The 18148-nt window shown below is 42.9% G+C and overlaps 2 protein-coding genes across 8 annotated transcripts; one reads left to right on the top strand and one right to left on the bottom strand.

Moving 5' to 3' along the window:
• Positions 1 to 604: 604 nt before the first annotated feature.
• rereb (arginine-glutamic acid dipeptide (RE) repeats b) lies at positions 605 to 10601 on the top strand. Of its 5 annotated transcripts, none has more exons than XM_056437247.1 (17): positions 605 to 890; positions 1776 to 1824; positions 2276 to 2400; positions 2515 to 2614; positions 2702 to 2800; positions 3178 to 3258; positions 3384 to 3534; positions 3649 to 3735; positions 3841 to 4034; positions 4563 to 4721; positions 5008 to 5118; positions 5380 to 6482; positions 7500 to 7704; positions 7788 to 8487; positions 8597 to 8734; positions 8828 to 9017; positions 9259 to 10601. In XM_056437247.1, the coding sequence occupies exons 1-17, from the start codon at positions 865 to 867 to the stop codon at positions 9290 to 9292; spliced, it is 3552 nt and encodes a 1183-aa protein (XP_056293222.1). In that variant the 5' UTR covers positions 605 to 864; the 3' UTR covers positions 9293 to 10601. The 5 variants fall into 5 exon arrangements, with proteins under 5 accessions (XP_056293222.1, XP_056293220.1, XP_056293223.1 ...); XM_056437245.1 differs by having other exon boundaries at positions 606 to 890; positions 4560 to 4721; XM_056437248.1 differs by having other exon boundaries at positions 606 to 890; positions 3841 to 3989; positions 4560 to 4721.
• A 211-nt stretch (positions 10602 to 10812) lies between these two features.
• On the bottom strand, positions 10813 to 16865 carry LOC130208237 (PPARGC1 and ESRR induced regulator, muscle 1). Of its 3 annotated transcripts, XM_056437252.1 has the most exons (5): positions 16225 to 16865; positions 15266 to 15540; positions 12611 to 15163; positions 12419 to 12535; positions 10813 to 12047 (listed from the first exon to the last, which is right to left on the bottom strand). In XM_056437252.1, exons 2-5 carry the CDS (start codon positions 15513 to 15515, stop codon positions 11974 to 11976), a joined length of 2994 nt encoding a protein of 997 aa, XP_056293227.1. In that variant the 5' UTR covers positions 15516 to 15540; positions 16225 to 16865; the 3' UTR covers positions 10813 to 11973. The 3 variants fall into 3 exon arrangements, with proteins under 3 accessions (XP_056293227.1, XP_056293225.1, XP_056293226.1); XM_056437250.1 differs by having other exon boundaries at positions 12611 to 15540; XM_056437251.1 differs by lacking the exon at positions 16225 to 16865 and having other exon boundaries at positions 12611 to 16199.
• Between the last annotated feature and the right edge of the window lie 1283 nt (positions 16866 to 18148).

Here is an 18148-nt window from a genome sequence, read left to right on the forward strand (position 1 = left end):
GCTTCTCGGTAAAGGTGGATAATGACCCAAAAGATGCTGCGAAAGAGATTCTAAAGGCAAATAAATGAACTTCAGGCGATAATTGGCTTGAAAAGATTTCCCACCAACTATTAATGATCATTACATTCACTATTATGATAGTTTGTCCAATCACTTCTGAACCTCTAAAAATGTGGAAGATTGACAGTTAATGCCATATTGTTGTTATATCCATTTAAATAAAGCTTCATAAAATCCATTGCACTTGTGTAAATAGGCAAAATTAGAAACGTGTCTGTCCAAATACTTATGGCCCTGACTATTTATATACATGTGTATATGTATATTTATAAATGTTTGTATATATATACATGTGTGTATATATATATATGTATGCATGTATATGTATTTGTGTGTATTTATATATACTGTATATAGTTGGCTGTAAATACGACAAAAACGACGGTATATTATCGTCAGTGGTTTTCGACAGCCCAGTCTCACATTCACAGGACTGTTTTTCCGTCGTTGTGAGATTCATGTCTTCGCTTACATAATAATGTTTAACAACCACAGCAGGACACAGTCTGCTATGTTGTGTGATTCATGGAGGCCGGAGTGTGCAGCAGCAGCTGACGAGCTGCCTCCGTGGTTTCTGCTCCCGCTGCTGATCCGCGGCACATGCTCAGTTATGTACACCCAGACAACTTTGAAGGCTTAGCTGTGGCTGCTGAGGTCATTGCACTGGGAAAAAAATAGACTGACTCGCTCCACTACACCGCCTCCATTTTGAATAGCCATGTAATCGGGGCTTCGCGTAGTTTTTGTGTGTATCGCCCACTGCGCTACGTAGTGTCAACAAGCCACATCCAAACATCCTTCGACATGGACGACCTGTTCAGTCCGCGGAGGTAACTTGAGTAATTTACCGTGTGAATGCATGTTTTACTTGTAATTTATTTAACACGTCTCCGAGTGCGTGGCGTGGCGTTACTATGCGAGCCGTTTGTATGAAATAGTCGGAGTGTCAGTGGTCACGAAGTTCGCGCCCGGCTAACAAGCTAGCCACATTACAGCCGAGTGTTTCTGTCTCGATAGCAGCTCGCCGCGTCGCTGGGGAGACGGATATCTGTCCGCTTTCATGTCGCTTACACTTCTTTCTGCAGCTGTTATTTGTACGAGTGCCAGTGAAGCCGATTGACGTTGTGTCTCGTTTAATAAAACCACCCTGTTATTCCCTCTGGGCTCGACGTGCATTGACATTGGTCGCTCTGTGTGTGTATGTCAACGACGGGTCGTGGATGCTAACGTTGATGGTTATTATTGATCGCATACTTCAGCGAACAGTCAGCCACGAGACGGAGCCAGCCCGCTTCTGTCAACCTGTTCGGCTCCAGAGGAGCACACACTGTTCTCGTAATGGTGACGGTAAAAATTAGCAGCTCATGTATGATTGATTGACAGCCTTTTGCGGTGGCTAGCGTCGGGTTTCATTCATGTAATAGAAGGAAACGTCGCAGGTCACAGCTGAGATTGGTTCCCAGAGATGGAGGGGCGGGATGTTATTCTGCTGCTGAAACCCCTGTGCAGTGGGAGGGAAGCTGCTCTGACAGCCAAGTTGTACACATATCGATCATACGTGTGTGTGCACACTCTGCAGCGTTAATCGCCTGCGATTTCACAGTTATTATTTGGTCGACTGGCTTTAAACTGTTGACTAAAGTCAAAACTGGAAGTGCAAAATCATTTTTGATGCATATGATGAACGTGTGATGCCTTATTGTTTTCCATTTCAGGAGCCTGAACAGCACACAGGGCGAGATAAGAGTTGGGTCGAGTCATCAGGTACACCCGGCTTGAACTGATTTGGGTCACACTTTTTGAAATATTTGATACATTTGACCAAAAGTCAAATGCATTATTTTTTGGCTGGTAAAGCAATATTTTGAAAGCCTCAACACTTTTAAGGAAGAGCTATGTTAAAGAACTATCTGTACCTGATAAAACTGGTCAGACCTGCTTCTTTTGTGGGAAAATAGCGGGTCCTCTTACAAAACAGAAGCAAAATCTATTTGATTATAATCTAATATTTTACCCATTAATAATGTTCATTACACATTGCAATAGTGCAGATTATTAACTCCTAAAATGTGTGTTTTCCCAAAAAGGAGTCTTGAAATGAATGAACATTTGTGATTTAGCCCAGTCATTCTCCTTTTTTAAACACAAATCTTTGCAGGACTTTCAGGTGCAGTTCTTGAGGTGGTCTAATAAGTGTTTGCTGCTTTCACTGCAGGCCAAACTTCCGGAGATGCAGCTGCGGTCGGCTCTTGTTTTACAGACTCAGACAGAGAGTGAGGAGCTGATGTGGACGCCTGGGGTCAATGACTGTGACCTTCTCATGTACCTCAGAGCTGCCAGGTCAGTGTTTGTACTGTACTAAAATCCTGGTTCCTTATTTTTCTCAGTCTAAAACACAAAAGGTGTTGTGGTAATTAGCACACTGAATATTTACTGTGCCTTCTGTTTTTTAAGGAGCATGGCAGCATTTGCAGGGATGTGTGATGGTGGATCCACAGAGGACGGATGTTTAGCAGCCTCCCGTGATGATACCACACTCAATGCACTCAACATGGTGTGGAGCACAACAGTATCCAGTAAAGTCATATAACTAATAAATTGCCTTGCAGATTTACAAACTTCTTGTTTTTCTCAATTGCAGCTACATGCAAGTCATTATGATGCAGCAAAAGCTCTCCAGCGTCTGGTTAAGAAGCCTCTGCCGAAGCTTATTGAGAAATGCTGGTCGGAGGATGATGTGGTGAGACACCTTTAGCTAGAAATACTGCCTTGAAGGTCAGTCACTGTTGGTCCTTAACAGTGTTTGTGCACTGAGATTAAAAAGAATACAAACTGCTTATGTGTTTTAACTTTGCTTGGCATATTGAAAGGTGCAGTGAGTGTAAAAAATAGTTCTCTCATCTTTGTTCACTACAATTTGACACAAGCCTACAGTAAAATAATACTTTTTAACCAATACTTCTACTAGTTTAAAATGGTGAATCAATCCAGTAGTACTTGCTTAACAAATGAATCGATACATCACAAGATTAACATGATCCATACTGGAGCCTTTTGAGTAGCAACTGTATATATCATTTAATCTTATTCACTACCATCCCTCATTTTCTCCTCCAGAAACGCTTCATCAAAGGTCTGAGACAGTATGGAAAGAATTTCTTTCGGGTCCGGAAGGACTTTCTGCCCAGCAAAAAGACTGTAATTCAACACGTTTTTGGCGTACAGAACAATTTGCGATGCATGCTGAGATTTTATGAAGGCTATATTTTTTTAATAAAACATGACTTGGATTGTTCCTAAAAGTCATGTGTTCTTCTCATCAGGGGGAGCTGATCACCTTCTATTACCACTGGAAGAAAACTCCTGAGGCTGCAGGCACAAGAGCTTATCGACAGCAACGCCGGCAGCCGTCCTCTCGCAAAGCGAAGACTCGCTCTGCTGCAGTTCTCGTCACCCCATCGCAAAATTATTCAGGTGAGCACTAAGTGTTCCTTAGACGTGTGTGGCCATTTTTGGTTTCCCCTATTCATACAAAGTGTGCAGTCCTATGCTGGATGTCTTCATTGAACCTGATCTTTTCCTTTGCAGTGGATGCAAGTTCTGCCAGTGAGGATGATCTTGATAGTGAAGACAGTGAACAGGAAATCAAGACCTGCAGCCACTGCGGCACAACAAGTGAGTGCACGTCTCTATCAGATTTGACTCAATATTTTTTGGAAAAGCTAATAAAGCTTTAAAATGTTTGGAAAACTTGTGCTGAAAGCTTCTTTTTAAATGCAGGTTCGAAGGATTGGCACCAGGGGCAAAGAGACAACCCATTGCTCTGCACGACTTGTCGCACATATGAAAGTAAACATGGATGTTTGCCCCCAGCTTCAAAATGCGCAGGCGCTCCATTCCTGTTTAAACCTGTTAAAGAGGAAGAAGAGGTGAACAGCAAGCATGGCATGAGGACACGGACGAGCAGAGCACCTGTAAGCCTGAGGCTGGCAGATCAATCACACAGTTATCTTTATTATCTGTTCCTATCTCTGCAAATTAAATTTTGCCATTATGATGAACAACTGATTTCACACCCTTATTGAATCTGTCAAAATGTTTTACTTTGACTTTTTGACGAGGAACATATCTTGTACATTAGTGCAGTCATTCCTAAACACTGTCGGGATCCACAGGTGGGTCGCAAGAGATTTTATTCGGGTCTTTAAAAAATCTGCAGGACATCTTTTGAGCCACATGAATTAGCATAAATGTTCACATTCTGAAAAATGTAATCAAAATGTCCGGTTTAATTTCTTAATATCATATCAGGTGATGTGGGATTGGCAGTAAATATGCTCAGGAATGTGGATTCATGCACAAATTTGCTCTCATAATTTATAGATTTGACCTATGGTTATAAAAGTACATCCCCAGAAAAAATGTTGGTCACACCGCATTAGGGGATTTATGTCTTATATGCGTTTTAACAATATTAACTACCTCATATTTTTTCATAGCAGTTGTCATCTTTGAGAAGTGGCCACAGGAGGCTCACAGGTTCCCCCACCAGTGAGGATCACCAGTCAAGTAGCCAGCCCTCACCGAGCGTGACAACCTCTAATTCTTTGAGATCTTGTTCCACGGATATTAAGAATGAATCCAGCAAGAAGACGATCAAGGTAAACATAATCTACACATTTCATATACATGTACATGTTGTAGTTGATTATCTCACCAGACCAGCAGGGTTGTTTGCATACTATCCTGATGAGGAATTGTTCAAGGAATTCAACCGTTAAAAGTTTAAAGTTGAGTTAGTCCCAACTTAACTAAAACCATACATGCACATTGTATGAAATAAAAACAATGTGTCCCTTGAGAATTCATGTAATAATGCTTCAGCAGTCATCATTATGTTCTGTCAGTAATTAACACCTCTGTGTAAATGTCATGCTGTGCTCACAGAAAATCAAAGAGGAGGTAACGTCACCAAAGACAACCAAACGCGTACGGGACAGTCCCACTCAGGAGCCTGACGAGGCTGAGAAAGTTGCACCTAAAAGGTCGAAGACTCGGGTGAGAAAAACGTTGTTTTTTAGGAGGGACACTAGGATGCCACATTTTTATTGACTTAATTGTTGAATAATTATGCAAATTATCAGTATAAAAACCTTATCTGAGCACGTAATAGACCTGCCAACCTCTATGTATTTGAAGTGTTTGTATATATATTACATTTCACAGTGCTGTACCACTCTGGTCCTTCATGTCTTCCATCAGCACAAGGTGGTATACCACCGTGAAATGATGACATCATTTATTTATTTGTTCTTAAAGGATCCACGGAGCTCTCGGTCAGATGGAGAGGCCGAGGTCGAGGAGGAAAGCTCTTCAGAAAGCCGCAGTGCTCAGGACGACGGCAGCAGTGACACCAAAGACATCGATCAGGACAACCGCAGCTCCTCTCCCAGCATTCCCAGCCCTCAGCAGGGCAACGAGAGCGACTCTGACTCCTCCGCCCAGCCGAACGGAGTGCCATCAGAGCCTGTCGCTCCCGCTGCTGTATTGGCTGACAAGTCAATCTCACAGGCCCTCCCCTCTCAGGGCCAAGCCATCACTCCTCAGCCAATGCAAAGCAACCCCCCTGCTGATCCTGTTAAGAGCCCCCGCCCTCCTTCTCCAGACCCCCGTCAGCCAGCTGCTGGTCAGTCAACTGCCACAGCGGGCCCAAACAGCCGACCACAGCCCGCTTCCCACTCTCTTTCTGGTCCTTCATCTCTTCCATCAGCACTGGGTCAGGACTCTCCTCTTTCTACAGCATTTCAACTCCCACCTCTTCTCAACTCTGCACAGCCTCATGGCCCGTCACCTCAGGCCCCCCAGCGACCCGCACCCTATTTTAGGGAGTCTCAGCTCTCCAAGCCTCCTCTATCTGGCCCACAAGTCAAGCCTCCTCCCACCACTCCAATTCCACCTTCACACAAACAAATGCCACACCAGTCTGCTCCACCTTTCCCTCAGATGCCCTCTAATCTCCCCCCACCCCCTGCTTTAAAGCCACTCAATATTTTGCCCAACCAGCATCCCCCGGGTGCTCCCCCTCCCCCTCTTCAGCTCATGCCACAGCCTTTGCCAATGCAGCCACTCCCTACTCAGGTGCAGACCCACCCTGGAAAAAGCATGACTTCCTCTCATCCTCCTGCTGCAGCCTCACACCCTCTCACTTCTGCTATTGGCCCTGTACCGAGCCTCCAGCCGACATTCTCGCATCTTCCCCCGAGACCTTCGGTGAGCACCATGGCAGGAGGATGCCAAATTCAGATTAAAGAAGAGCCACTGGATGAGATTGTAGAGGCTGCAAGCTCAACGTCTCCACCTCGGAGTCCCTCGCCAGAGCCCACCATAGTCAACGTGGCAAGCCATGCCAGCCAGTCTGCACGGTACGTCCGAAGACATTCTTTCTTATTAGAATCACAAAAACAATCTCATCACTTTTGACGGTGTTTTTACAAACATGTGTATGTTTTGTAAAAGCAAATAGGACAGTGTCTTAATGCAGATTATGACTTTGTTTCATTTACTTTTATTATTGAGAATCCAATTCAAAGAAAAAGTCTACCAATCTGACCAGTTCTGATGATTTACAATTGACAGTTAAGCATTTTATTACAATGTAGAAAGCAACACAAGTGGTAAGACAATCGGACGTTTCAAACAAATCTCCCTAGTTTCAATTTGTCATAACGGGACATTCTTTTGGCCACTTGGGGGCAGCGAGGCCAAGTTGTGAACACATATTATCACTTCAGTGGATTTAAGCAGGGGTGCACATAACTGGTACGCAGGTACGCATGCGCAAAGATAATCAACAATGCGTAATGCCACTTGTGTTACTTCGCGCCTTTGCGTACTTGACCGATCTGATATTGGTCGTCTCTAACCAGCAGCATGTCATTTCTGTCTCTACGTGTCGCGTTAACACTTCTCGGCTCTCCGTCTCGCGCGCCGCAGAGCTCCGATGCCGGCTTGTCTGCGCGCATCGGGACGGAGCAACAACAAAAAAGTCACTTGCGCCCCCCCACCCTAACTCACTGAAAAAGTGATGTGCACCCCTGGATATAAGGAACTTTGGCAGACAGTCGTTGTGTCTATTTACACATCGAGCAGATTTAGAGCAACACTAGTTTACATTGGGAGTTACTGTGACACATGCACTATATGGGCTCTTGTTTTATGTCTGGTTTGGACTCCTCCACCTAATGAGAACATTTTTTTATGTTCACCAGCTGTTCATTCAACTTTGTGTTGAATTGGGATTTTGAATACTTTTTGCTGAACCCAGCTGCTGTTGCGAGCTGGAAAACTGTACCAAAAACTACCTTTGAATTAATGTTGCTGTTTTTTGTGAAAGTGTATTAGTCATACTAAAAAGAATGCCTATCTTAAATTTCTTTCAGGTTTATCAAACATTTGGATCGCGGTTACAACTCTTGTGCCAGAACGGACATGTTCTTCAGTCCTCTTTCGTCCTCCAAGCTGGCCAAGAAAAGGGAGGAGGCGGTTGAAAAGTCCAGGAGAGAGGCCGAGCTCAGTGCTCGACAAGAACGCGAAAGGGAGAAAGACAGAGAGAGAGAGAGAGAAAGGGAGGCAGAGAGAAATGCAGTGAGTCCATTGATTCCTTTGTTCACACATCATCTCTGTCGCCAACATGTTTGAGTCGTCTCACACACTGTCTTTCCTTCCAGAGAGCCTCCAGCTCCTCCCACGACAGCCGCATGAGTGATGTTCAGATGACAGTCCAGGGCCACGGACGCTCCTTTGAGCAGCCGCCCACCACTGTCGCCGCGGTGCACCCCTACATTGGTCCTGATTCACCAGCTCTGCGAACCCTGAGTGAATACGCCCGACCCCATGTCATGTCGCCCAGCAACCGCAACCATCCTTTCTACGTGTCGCTGAGCCCCGGCGACCCCTTGCTGGCCTACCACATGCCTGGTCTGTACAGCGCTGAGCCCAGCCACAGAGAGCGCGAGCTCAGGAACCTGCGAGAGAGGGAGCTCCGAGAGAGGATGAAGCCTGGCTTTGAGGTCAAGCCCCCAGACATGGAAACGTTACACCCCTCCGCTAACCCCATGGAGCACTTTGCCCGGCACGGGGCCATCGGTCTGCCTCACATACCCGGGCCTCCCCACCACTTTGCAACCTTCCATCCTGGGCTGAACCAACTGGAGCGGGAGAGGATGATGATGGCCGGACCTCAGCTGCGCCAGGATCTGAGTTACGCAGAGCGACTCACCGCAGAGCGGCTTCACTCGGAGAGGATGGCGTCCGTGGCTTCAGACCCTGCTGTCAGGCTGCAGATGCTCAACGTGACGCCGCACCATCACCAGCACTCTCACATTCACTCCCACCTCCACCTGCACCAACAGGATCCCCTCGGTCAAGGTGAATAATTGACTTTACGGATTTTGAGATGTTAATGAGTCAGTATTCATATATCTGTTGATGATGCAAGTTGACCTGCATTTACCGTATGATTTATTTCTTCATCCAGGTTCAAGCCCTCATCCTCTCGACGCCCTGGCACCAGGGCCACGCATGGCCCGGTTCCCCTTCCCTGGCGGCCCAATCCACAACCAATTACTCAGCGATTTTCCTCATGATCATGAGATGCTGCGCCACCCGCTGTTTGGTTCGTAATCTCAACTCCCAGCCTGCAACTTGTGTATTTCTTTTTCAGAGTCCAGCTCCTCCAATTAATTTTCTGTATCTGTGCTTTCCGAAGCAGCTGCATATCCAAGAGAGCTCCAGGGCCACGCTCCTCAGATGTCTGCTGCTCACCAGCTCCAGGCCATGCATGCTCAGTCCGCAGAGCTGCAGAGGATGGCCATGGAGCACCAGGCCATGGAGCACCAGTGGCTGCATGCGCATCACCTGCATGGAGGCGCTCTACCCAGCCAGGAAGATTATTACAGGTGAGGATTGTCAATGTCTTATCTCGTGTACTGGCTGAAATTATTATTTTAGGAATACCAGAGTGTAAATAATTTTGCTCGGTGTATAAAAGCATCACATGAAATACTTTATTATTTGTGCAGTAGTTGTTGTCATTGTCATTTACTATACTATGGAGACAGAAATGGACATCATTCCACATTGCGCAGTTAAAGTCATGTCACATGTCTCTCTTTGTTTCCTTGTTTCTGTTCTCTGAAGCCGTCTGAAGAAAGAAGGTGACAAACCATCTTGAGTGCCAGGCGGTGCGTGCCCTGAAACCCTCATACCCAATAGAATACTGTGTACTTTTTAAGACTTTAAGAGATATTTGTGTGTCTTTTCTTTTGTTTTAATATATTTTAGAAAAAATGATGTGCATTCCTTGTTCAGCACTTAATGAGACTGTCAAAGTCCGTACGAGATTTTCATATCACTTAAGACTTAAAACTAGTTTTATTATCATAATGACAAATAATCGATTTAAAATGACAGATTTACTAAAGGTTAAACTGTTTCATATGCAGTGGTAGGAATTTGCTAAAATATAGCTCTTATAAGGTAAATGAAAACAGGCTGATTTTGGTCCTAAGTTTAAATATCTATCTATGATTTCCTTGTACAGAATAACATTTAAATCTGTGTCTGGATGATTGTAACGACCTAGCATGACTCAACCTTAATTTTTCACCAAACTAGAGTAGCAAGTTGCATTGTGGTGTTTAGCCTTTTAAAGCATAGTAGAGGTTGGTTTTAAATCTGCCAAATATTTGTCTAAATCCTAAAGTTTTATATATCAAGATATCTTTTCACAGTATAACCGAAGCTTTTATTCGCTCATTTTTGAGATTGTAAATATTACATGTTCACAATATTCTATATGAATGAGTACTATTGATATAGCAGTAGATGTGAACACTTGACCCTCAATTTAGCATGATAGCAGTAAATTATAAGCTAAAACAGTATATAGTATTATAAGGTGAGATACTTATTAATTGGACCATGATCATTCGCTACAGGTAGAAAGTTTTATTAGAATAATGTATTTACATCGTTTTAATACGAGTACATTAATTGGAGAGACACTAAATTTTGAACATTTTAATTGATTTTTAAACAAACAGTCTTTAAATTCAATATGTATGTGACATAAAATGAAAGTGTATTCATTGCATATTTATTTCAATAAATATTTCTGCAATGACACCTTATTCTCGTTGCACTTGGAGTTCCTCTGAAACAACAGCCTGCGGTATTACCAATTTATTAGGTACACCTTTCTAAAACTAATGCCGTCTTTTACAACAGTCCAATGGGAGATTTGACCCTCATGGAAGTTCTAATCTATTTCAGAGAGATGGAGACTCAACTGTCTGGTCATGTTGGATATAGTTTATTGTGTTGTTGAACCAAATTGCATTGTACTGACAGGGGTTTCTGTTATTTTGTCCACCTAGTTAATGTCAATAAGTGGCTACATAACAGCAACACCTATCTGTGTAATATAATGTTTTAAACTATATTAATTTTGGCTTGGTGTCCTAAATAAACTGGAAAAGACATCTGTATGTTCTGTGTGAAAAAGACAGTGTAGGTTCATGTTGGCGCTGTTTATTCCTGCACACAACTGAGTTAAGAGCGTGATATATATTCATGACTTTATTGCATTAAATTACCAATTGCACAAAATCTGTGATGTATGTAAAATCATATCTACCCAGACTAGATGGATGAAAAGAGAAGTCTTCTGAGAATGATCATTAACACAAAATGTGAAAGCCATAGCAGCGGATCATTTATGGGTAATGCATAAAAGCATTTGAGACAGCAACACCTAACAGATATGTACATGTTATTTTACTGATGCGTATAAAGGCAAATGCATTAGCGTTTCTTCAAGCTTACATTTGACTGCTCACTTGCCAAAAGGTTTGGGAACCACGTAGACGATGCTTACCCATAAAGCACAGCTCCTGTTACTCACCTGCTGAACACTTTCTGACAAGATACGTACAAATTAGACCAATATCTTTCAACAAAACAACTTTCTTAAGGTTTCATCCTCTTTTTCATGCTCTACGAGACGGCCCACAAAACACTTTGCTTCTGCTGATAAACTACAAGCTGCCGTTACAAGTTAGCTTGATGACATACAAAGCCATGACATTCACCAGCGGCATGTGTTAAAGAAGTACGAGCTTCTGGCTTACATAATGGTCCACATCAACATCGGTTTACCCAGAACCCATCAAAGTTATTATGTTTAAAATGTTTACATGTTTAAAGAATGCTGGTGATAATACATGTTTCTTATTGTCAACAAATCCAATGAAAAGAGCAAAATCATCTTTATGTTAGTCCGTCCCGCAATACTTTCCAACTTATCTAGTCTCGTATCATGTCTCGTATATACAGTGTACTGATTCAGTTCAATAAGATATAAAGAAAGCTAAACTATTTTCTTAATCAACTGGACTAGTTTCTGGGCAAATGTAACCTACAAAAGTGGCGGGCACATTTGACCGATGCTGAAAATATGCCCTTCAACATTTAAAAACTAAATGTACATGTATCTATATTTTTTCTTTGAAAATGTATCTTTTACATCTAATTTGTCCAATCCTTATTTTTTACTATCTTTCTAATTAGCTTTATTGCAAATAAGTGCTTTAGCACAAGGAAAGAACAATAAGAAACAGCATATCACTTCTTCCTTTAACAAAAAATGTAGCTAACTAGCTTCAGACTGAAGATAACTCAAAACACAAGTTGGCTAACTTCTACCTTTACATGCTGTGTTGGAAACCAATGCATACGCCGAGACAGCAGAAGTATTACTGCAACATATTTATATAGTCGATATATTTTTACGGAGGGACCCAGGTGAAAACGTTTGGAAATGACTCTTCTCTCTGAAACGTATCCGGGATCATCTTAAGAGGGATTCTTCTTCACATACTTCCGCAGGTACTGGATGGCCGACAGCGCACTGACATTTGCTAGCAGAGCTAAACAGGATTTCAACAAAGGTCACAATGAAGAATTGGATGTCAATTTAACAAGTTATACAGTATTCTTCATATTCAATAACGAAAACCCCTGAGGACATAGTTAAAAAAATATTTTTTTCTCCTTAACAATTAATATTCTTAGTTATTCTATATCACAGTTTCAACACTCAAAAACTCAGCTAAAAATGACATCAGATTTAAAATCCAGTGTTAGTGAACTGACAGGTGCACACATATGTGACATCCCCTTCCAGATTGAGGAATATGTTTTCAGGGGTCTTTAATGTTTGTATTTTACACAGCAGGGTTGTGTTAAATGAGTAGATCGTGACTGTAACACTGGACTCGCGTTGCAAGGAGTTACATACCTGCTTTCCAGGTATCGGCCGCTTCGGGATCAGAAGATGTTAACACCCAGGAGGCAAATGCAATGCAGACCAAACACATATCCGACTGCTTCAGTGTGGAGAAGATGCCCTCTCGTCCTGTAAGAGAACATGTATTTAATTATTTTTAGTTTTTTACATCCAATGTGAGTGTCTGAGAGAGCTCAGACTTACTTCTTGTCTTTATCGCTTCCAATACTATCTGCTCTACTGCTAGCTCTCGAAACAACTGAGAAGCAGGTGAAGAGACTCTTCTCTCAGCGAGCGCTGTGATTGGTGGATCAGAAGTCTTGATAGTCATCTTCTCGGCCTCAACGGGAAACACCCAGGCGCCGGATCTCCTGCACCAGATACTCCCTTTGTCCGGGAAGCGACTCCTCATCAAACTTTTCCAACAGTGAAATCCATGTGTGCCTGCTGCCCCACAACCACTGCCCTGGATGAAAGAGTGAGAAACAACTCTGATTGGAGAAATGTCCTCAGCTTCCGGGCAGTCGCTACTCAAGAAAACAAAGAGCGGATTTGGGAATGTGAGTTCTCTGACAGTGGGATGAGAACAAGAGAAAATGGGGATGGGTTCCTCCTCGCTGCGCTGGAGCTCGTGGAGGGAAGACGATGACGTTTCATCCCTGAATATCCAAAGAGGGAAGTCAATCACAGGAGCCACTGAGATGTCCTCTGGCTCGCAGACGCCGACACTCTTTGTGTTTTCCTCTCTCAAAAAGCATTGAAACATTTCAGGGCAAAATATTTGAGAATATTCATCCATAAATGTCGCAGGTATTAATGCCAACAGGCTTTCGCGCGCTTTTAAAACCATGTTTTCCTCCAGTGGCGGGCTGCTGCTGCTGGGAAACAGACCCCTTTCGTCATCACCAAGTAGCAACTGCAGAGATAAATCCTCTGTGTTGAGAGCTTGTACATTGTGCACGCTTCTGCTTTTTGTCATTTGTCTCGGCACTGCCAGTTGGCTTGAAATTAAAGCATTCGAGTCTTGATCCTCTAATCCCTTCCTCACAAAGTCTTCTGAAGGCACAGGTGTCTCCTTTCCTCCAGAGCTCGGGGACTCCTCTTCCTCATGTACGAAGATAGGAGAGTCACTCGTGCTTCGTCGTTTTTTGCTCTGAGGGTCAGGACTGGGATCCCTACTGGCGCCGAGAAACTGCCAGTACTCATCTTCAATATCGGAGGTAGAAAACTCACAGCTTGAACCATCTGGCTTGGATTCATCAGGCTGCGTGAAATAGTCGGAGTCAGCGGCGTCGGATGTGTCCATCAGACCGCCATCAGACAAATTGTGCTCCGCCGCGTCATCCAAAGAGCTGAGGTCGTCTGTGTTTGGCGTCACTGTGTGTTGTGTTTCCCTCGACGGGGGCCTCCCCCCCATCCTGAGCTGCAAAATGTCATTTATCGTACATTTTTCCATTTCAGCCCAAAAGGCAGAAATGGCGTACACAGGCCGAGTGTGGCCCGCAGCTTCGGCGTATGTTTCAGGGCTGTCGGCCACAGAGCAAGGTGTGACAGTTAAATCAGGAATGGGGAGAAGATGATCTCCTGAAGAGCAACCAGACGCTGAAAGGCTCATTTCCTGTTGTTGGAGTCTGTGCGCATCGGAGGGCAGCAGGCCGTGTGTGTCGTCGTCACACGTGGAGTCGTCATCTGGCATTCTGTCAACGCTTTGGCCGACAGATGGGAATGTCCGGGTGGGCTGAGCATTGGCACATCGATGACCTTCAGAGTCGGTAGCTGTTACATTGCAAGAGAGAGCACCGTCGCCAGAATGCACGCCGCGGTCCCGCGTGTCATCTGCCTCGGTATTCTCAGTGAGATTTAACATGTTGTTGGTTTCTGTCAGAGACAATGAGCGTTGCAATTGCTGCTGTTCCTCGAGAAGTTGCTGCAGTTCCTCCGCGGATTCAGCAGCGGACAGATAGCTTTCAGAATCGAAACTGTGAGTGGAGAAGAACTCGACGACGTCTTCAAGCTCGTCAGACTCCACACTGTCCGACTGTGAGCGGCCTCCGGCTATAAATGTGTCGTGTGATGTTCTGTCTGTCATCGGCTCGATGACATTACATTTGGGGAAATGAGACATTTGCAGTTTTTCTGACAAACTGTCTTCTTCATCAGAGGTCAAAGACATTTGTGATGCATCTGAAACCATTCCCATCTCAGCATCGTCTTCATCACTTGGAGAGCCTCCAGATTTTATCGCAGAGTTTCGTTTTTTGTGTGTGACATACTCAGTCCCTCCCTCAAATTCATAATTGACTTGAATTAACTGTAATTGTAGGCCCTTTTCGAGATGTCGCTCCTGTCCAGGTCTGCACATGTTATTGTCCTGACAGGTTTTCTTTTGTCTTCGTTTTCTTTTCAAAGAGGCAGCATGCAGTTGTTGTTGTTGTTGTTGTTGTGCAGGAATGTCATTCACTGTCACGAACCAGCGCTCTGTTTCTCCTCCTAAAGCACCACCAATCACATCCTCACTCACAGCTCGGCCTGAAGCGTGCGACTCGTTCCCATGTATCTCTCCTCGGTTGCAAAAGATTGGGTCGGACTCCTGTACGAATTGGAATTCCCGAATGTCACTCTCCATTTGCACGTCTCCATCTTCATCTTTCAGCTCTGATGGTTCTTCATCTGAATACTGAACATTCGGTGGCTCAGTTTCCAGTGCGGTTGTGATGTTGTCTTCTGTGATGTGCTCTGCGGTGTTGAAGGCAGTTTCTACAGAAAGATCAAGAGACATTTCAGCTTCTGTTGTCACATCATCTTCTCCTCCTCCCGTACCACTCTGAATAATCTGCCCTGATATATACTTTACACAACCTGAGTAGTTCTCTTCCTCCGTGCAGCATTCTGCCGCGCTGCTTTCAGCGGCATCACTGTTTCCAGCACAGTTCTGCTGTGGCCCTTTTTGGCCTGTGTCAAAGACTGACATTGAATCCTCTGAATCACTGAGATTGGAGCTATCTGGGCAGGCAAGAGAGGGTTGAGGCAGACAACACTGGTCACTCTCCTCGTGGAAGCGGGTCCAGTCGTACTCTGCAATGTGGATGCTGTGATCCAAATCATCCATGTTGATGCCTCACATGCTCCTCAATCTGAAAGAAATACAAAATCAATCAGTGTTAGAAGGCTGCAGATTCAGTGGCTTTATGCAATTTGTGGTTTCGCCGCAGGCTTATAGTTGAAGTTCCATCAACACATTTGAGTTAAATATAGAGCGTGTCTTTATCTGGAGCTTAACATTACTTGTAAACAGCTGTCGTTCGGAAACTGTCGTGCAGAACGCAACAAACTGCTGTATTAGTGTAAAGCTTGAGAGTTAAAGACCTCAAAGGGCCTCAGAGGACAACAAAGCAACACAAGAGGATTGTGGTCACAAGATCCATAACAGACCCCGAAATACTCCGGTAATACAAGCAATGTCAGGCCACAACAGTACTGTATCATCTTAACAAACATACACATACTCTACTGAGGGTCACTGATTCAATGTGATATACATATTAATATGTCACCTCCCTGACAATTACAGCAACTTAAATAATACTCAAATAAGTTTCAAGTAGTATTGTTTTATCGACGGGGTAAACGTTTTTTTCTTTATTGTTCAGATGTGGAATTATTAGGTATCGCCGATAATGCCCCTCAACTGCTCTACGTCAAAGTCAGTAGAGGTCTTGTCTATTATGTTAGTATTACTTCATCAACACAACCAAAACAAAGCATGTTGCCACAGTACATTGTTGTTAAGCTGTTTCTGCAGTAGAAATAAATCCTACCTTCTGGAGAAGGACGAAGTGTCCAGTTTGAAGGTGTTTCTAGGTTCTCCCTGCAGGGACCTTTCAGCTGTGACGTCTGTCTGTCCTTGCATACGTCTCACTGGAGCCTCGCACTCAGCTGTTATAAATAGAGTAGTATGTCCAGTCACATCTAGCTGCACAGTCTGTCCCTCTATTACCAGAGGTATGACATTTCAATACCTTAAAATACAAGCCCTCATACAGTTATTAGAGGTGAGATCGATACTCACTTTCATTATGAACATGATATCCATATAAGCGGCTTTGTGTACCTAGAAAAGCGCTATAGAAGTCTGAATTATTATTGAATTATTATATATATGCATTTTATATAATGTTGATTCTTTTCTTTTTTACCCCACTTATGTTAATTTATATTTTCAGAAAAGTTGCAGGTCATTACAGTTCCAGTAATCCCAGAGTATTGAACATCTAGCTTTAGTCTAAAATATGACCTAAGAACCCACTCGAAAGCTCTTTGAAATCTGTACCACGACTTTAGATTTTCAAAATGAATGTCTTCTTGGATGTCTCTGCTACACATACTTCAATGTTAACAATCAAGATAAGTAAAGTACTTTCATTCATGCCTGCAAACTCACGAGGAGTGAAAAAGGTGACGCGGGGGGGAGTGTGCTGGTGACTTTTTTTTGTCGCCACATGTTGTATGAACTACGGTCATTTGATTGTTCTGACCACAAATCTACCTAAAAATAAACATTTTAACCCTTGTGTCGCCTTCGGGTCAATTTGACCCGATTCAATGTTTAATGTCGGTGTTCTTTCGGGAGTCAACAAACAAACATAAAGTACCTCACACTTAAACTTGGAAAACAATATTAATTCTAATAATTTTCTGGAGATTTTAATAGCTGGGGTCATATTGACCTCAAGGGTAAAATATGTTAGTAAATATAAAGGTAACAGGAGGGTTAAACATTGAATCGGGTCATATTGACCCGAAGGCGACAGGAGGGTGAAACATTGAATCGGGTCAAATTGACCCGAAGGCAACACAAGGGTTAAGAGAACAATAGGGCCACCATTCTCACTAAGTCAGTGATCGGGCCCTATAATAATAGTAATAAATATAAATTGTCATTATATATAATATGGTCATTCATGAACCAACTTTTTGGCCTGAACAAGTCTTCAAGTCTTGTGTGCTCTGCTGAGCCTTGAGTCTGTTCCTTGGGTCTGTTCTGCCTCTACCTGGTTGTCACGATCTTTGATACAATATCTGCCATAAATATCATGATACTACCACGATACCAGAATTCAATACAATACCATAAATACGTATATCATAAATACGATACTGGTATATTTATCTATAATAGTAATAAATAAAACTTCTATTTGGTTCCTTTTTTACCAATTTTTCAACACTTGATAGCCATGATAGCATTGATTATACACGGCTATGTGGCTTTTTGTCAGTATCTGACCAGATGATACAAAGTTCATCTGATCAGATACAAAGTTCCTTCAGTGTGAGCAATTATAGAGTTACATAACTTTACAGATGTGTGTTTGAGGTGAAACCCCCTTGGCTTTGAAACACACACACACATATATATATGTACATATGTACATATATACAGGACTGTCTCAGAAAATTAGAATATTGTGATAAAGTTCTTTATTTTCTGTAATGCAATTAAAAAAACAAAAAATGCATTTCTGATTCATTTTAAATCAAAACTGAAATTGCAAGCTTTATTTTTTATCTCATAAAATTTGAAATCAAACATTTGAAAATGTGTTTCCAGGTGTTTCGAGTAATTTTAGAGATTCAAGTGATGTTTAATAACTATACTAGTAGTATTTTTCATGATATTCTAATATTTAGAGATAGGATATTTGAGTTTTAAGCTGTGTAAGCAATCAGCAATAAAAAAAA

Source organism: Pseudoliparis swirei, chromosome 18 (genome assembly GCF_029220125.1).
Source record: "Pseudoliparis swirei isolate HS2019 ecotype Mariana Trench chromosome 18, NWPU_hadal_v1, whole genome shotgun sequence".
NCBI classification, from domain to species: domain Eukaryota; kingdom Metazoa; phylum Chordata; class Actinopteri; order Perciformes; family Liparidae; genus Pseudoliparis; species Pseudoliparis swirei.

Coding starts and splice junctions, on each gene's coding strand:
- rereb (XM_056437245.1), top strand. CDS start 865: ATGGACGACCTGTTCAGTCCGCGGAG. Junction 3,259..3,383: donor TTCTGCCCAGCAAAAAGACT/GTAATTCAACAC, acceptor TCTTCTCATCAG/GGGGAGCTGATCACCTTCTA. Junction 8,735..8,827: donor GCTGCGCCACCCGCTGTTTG/GTTCGTAATCTC, acceptor TGCTTTCCGAAG/CAGCTGCATATCCAAGAGAG.
- LOC130208237 (XM_056437250.1), bottom strand. CDS start 15,515: ATGGATGATTTGGATCACAGCATCCACATTGCAGAGTACGACTGGACC. Junction 12,536..12,610: donor GGAAGCGATAAAGACAAGAA/GTAAGTCTGAGC, acceptor GTTCTCTTACAG/GACGAGAGGGCATCTTCTCC. Junction 12,048..12,418: donor GGCCGATACCTGGAAAGCAG/GTATGTAACTCC, acceptor AATCCTGTTTAG/CTCTGCTAGCAAATGTCAGT.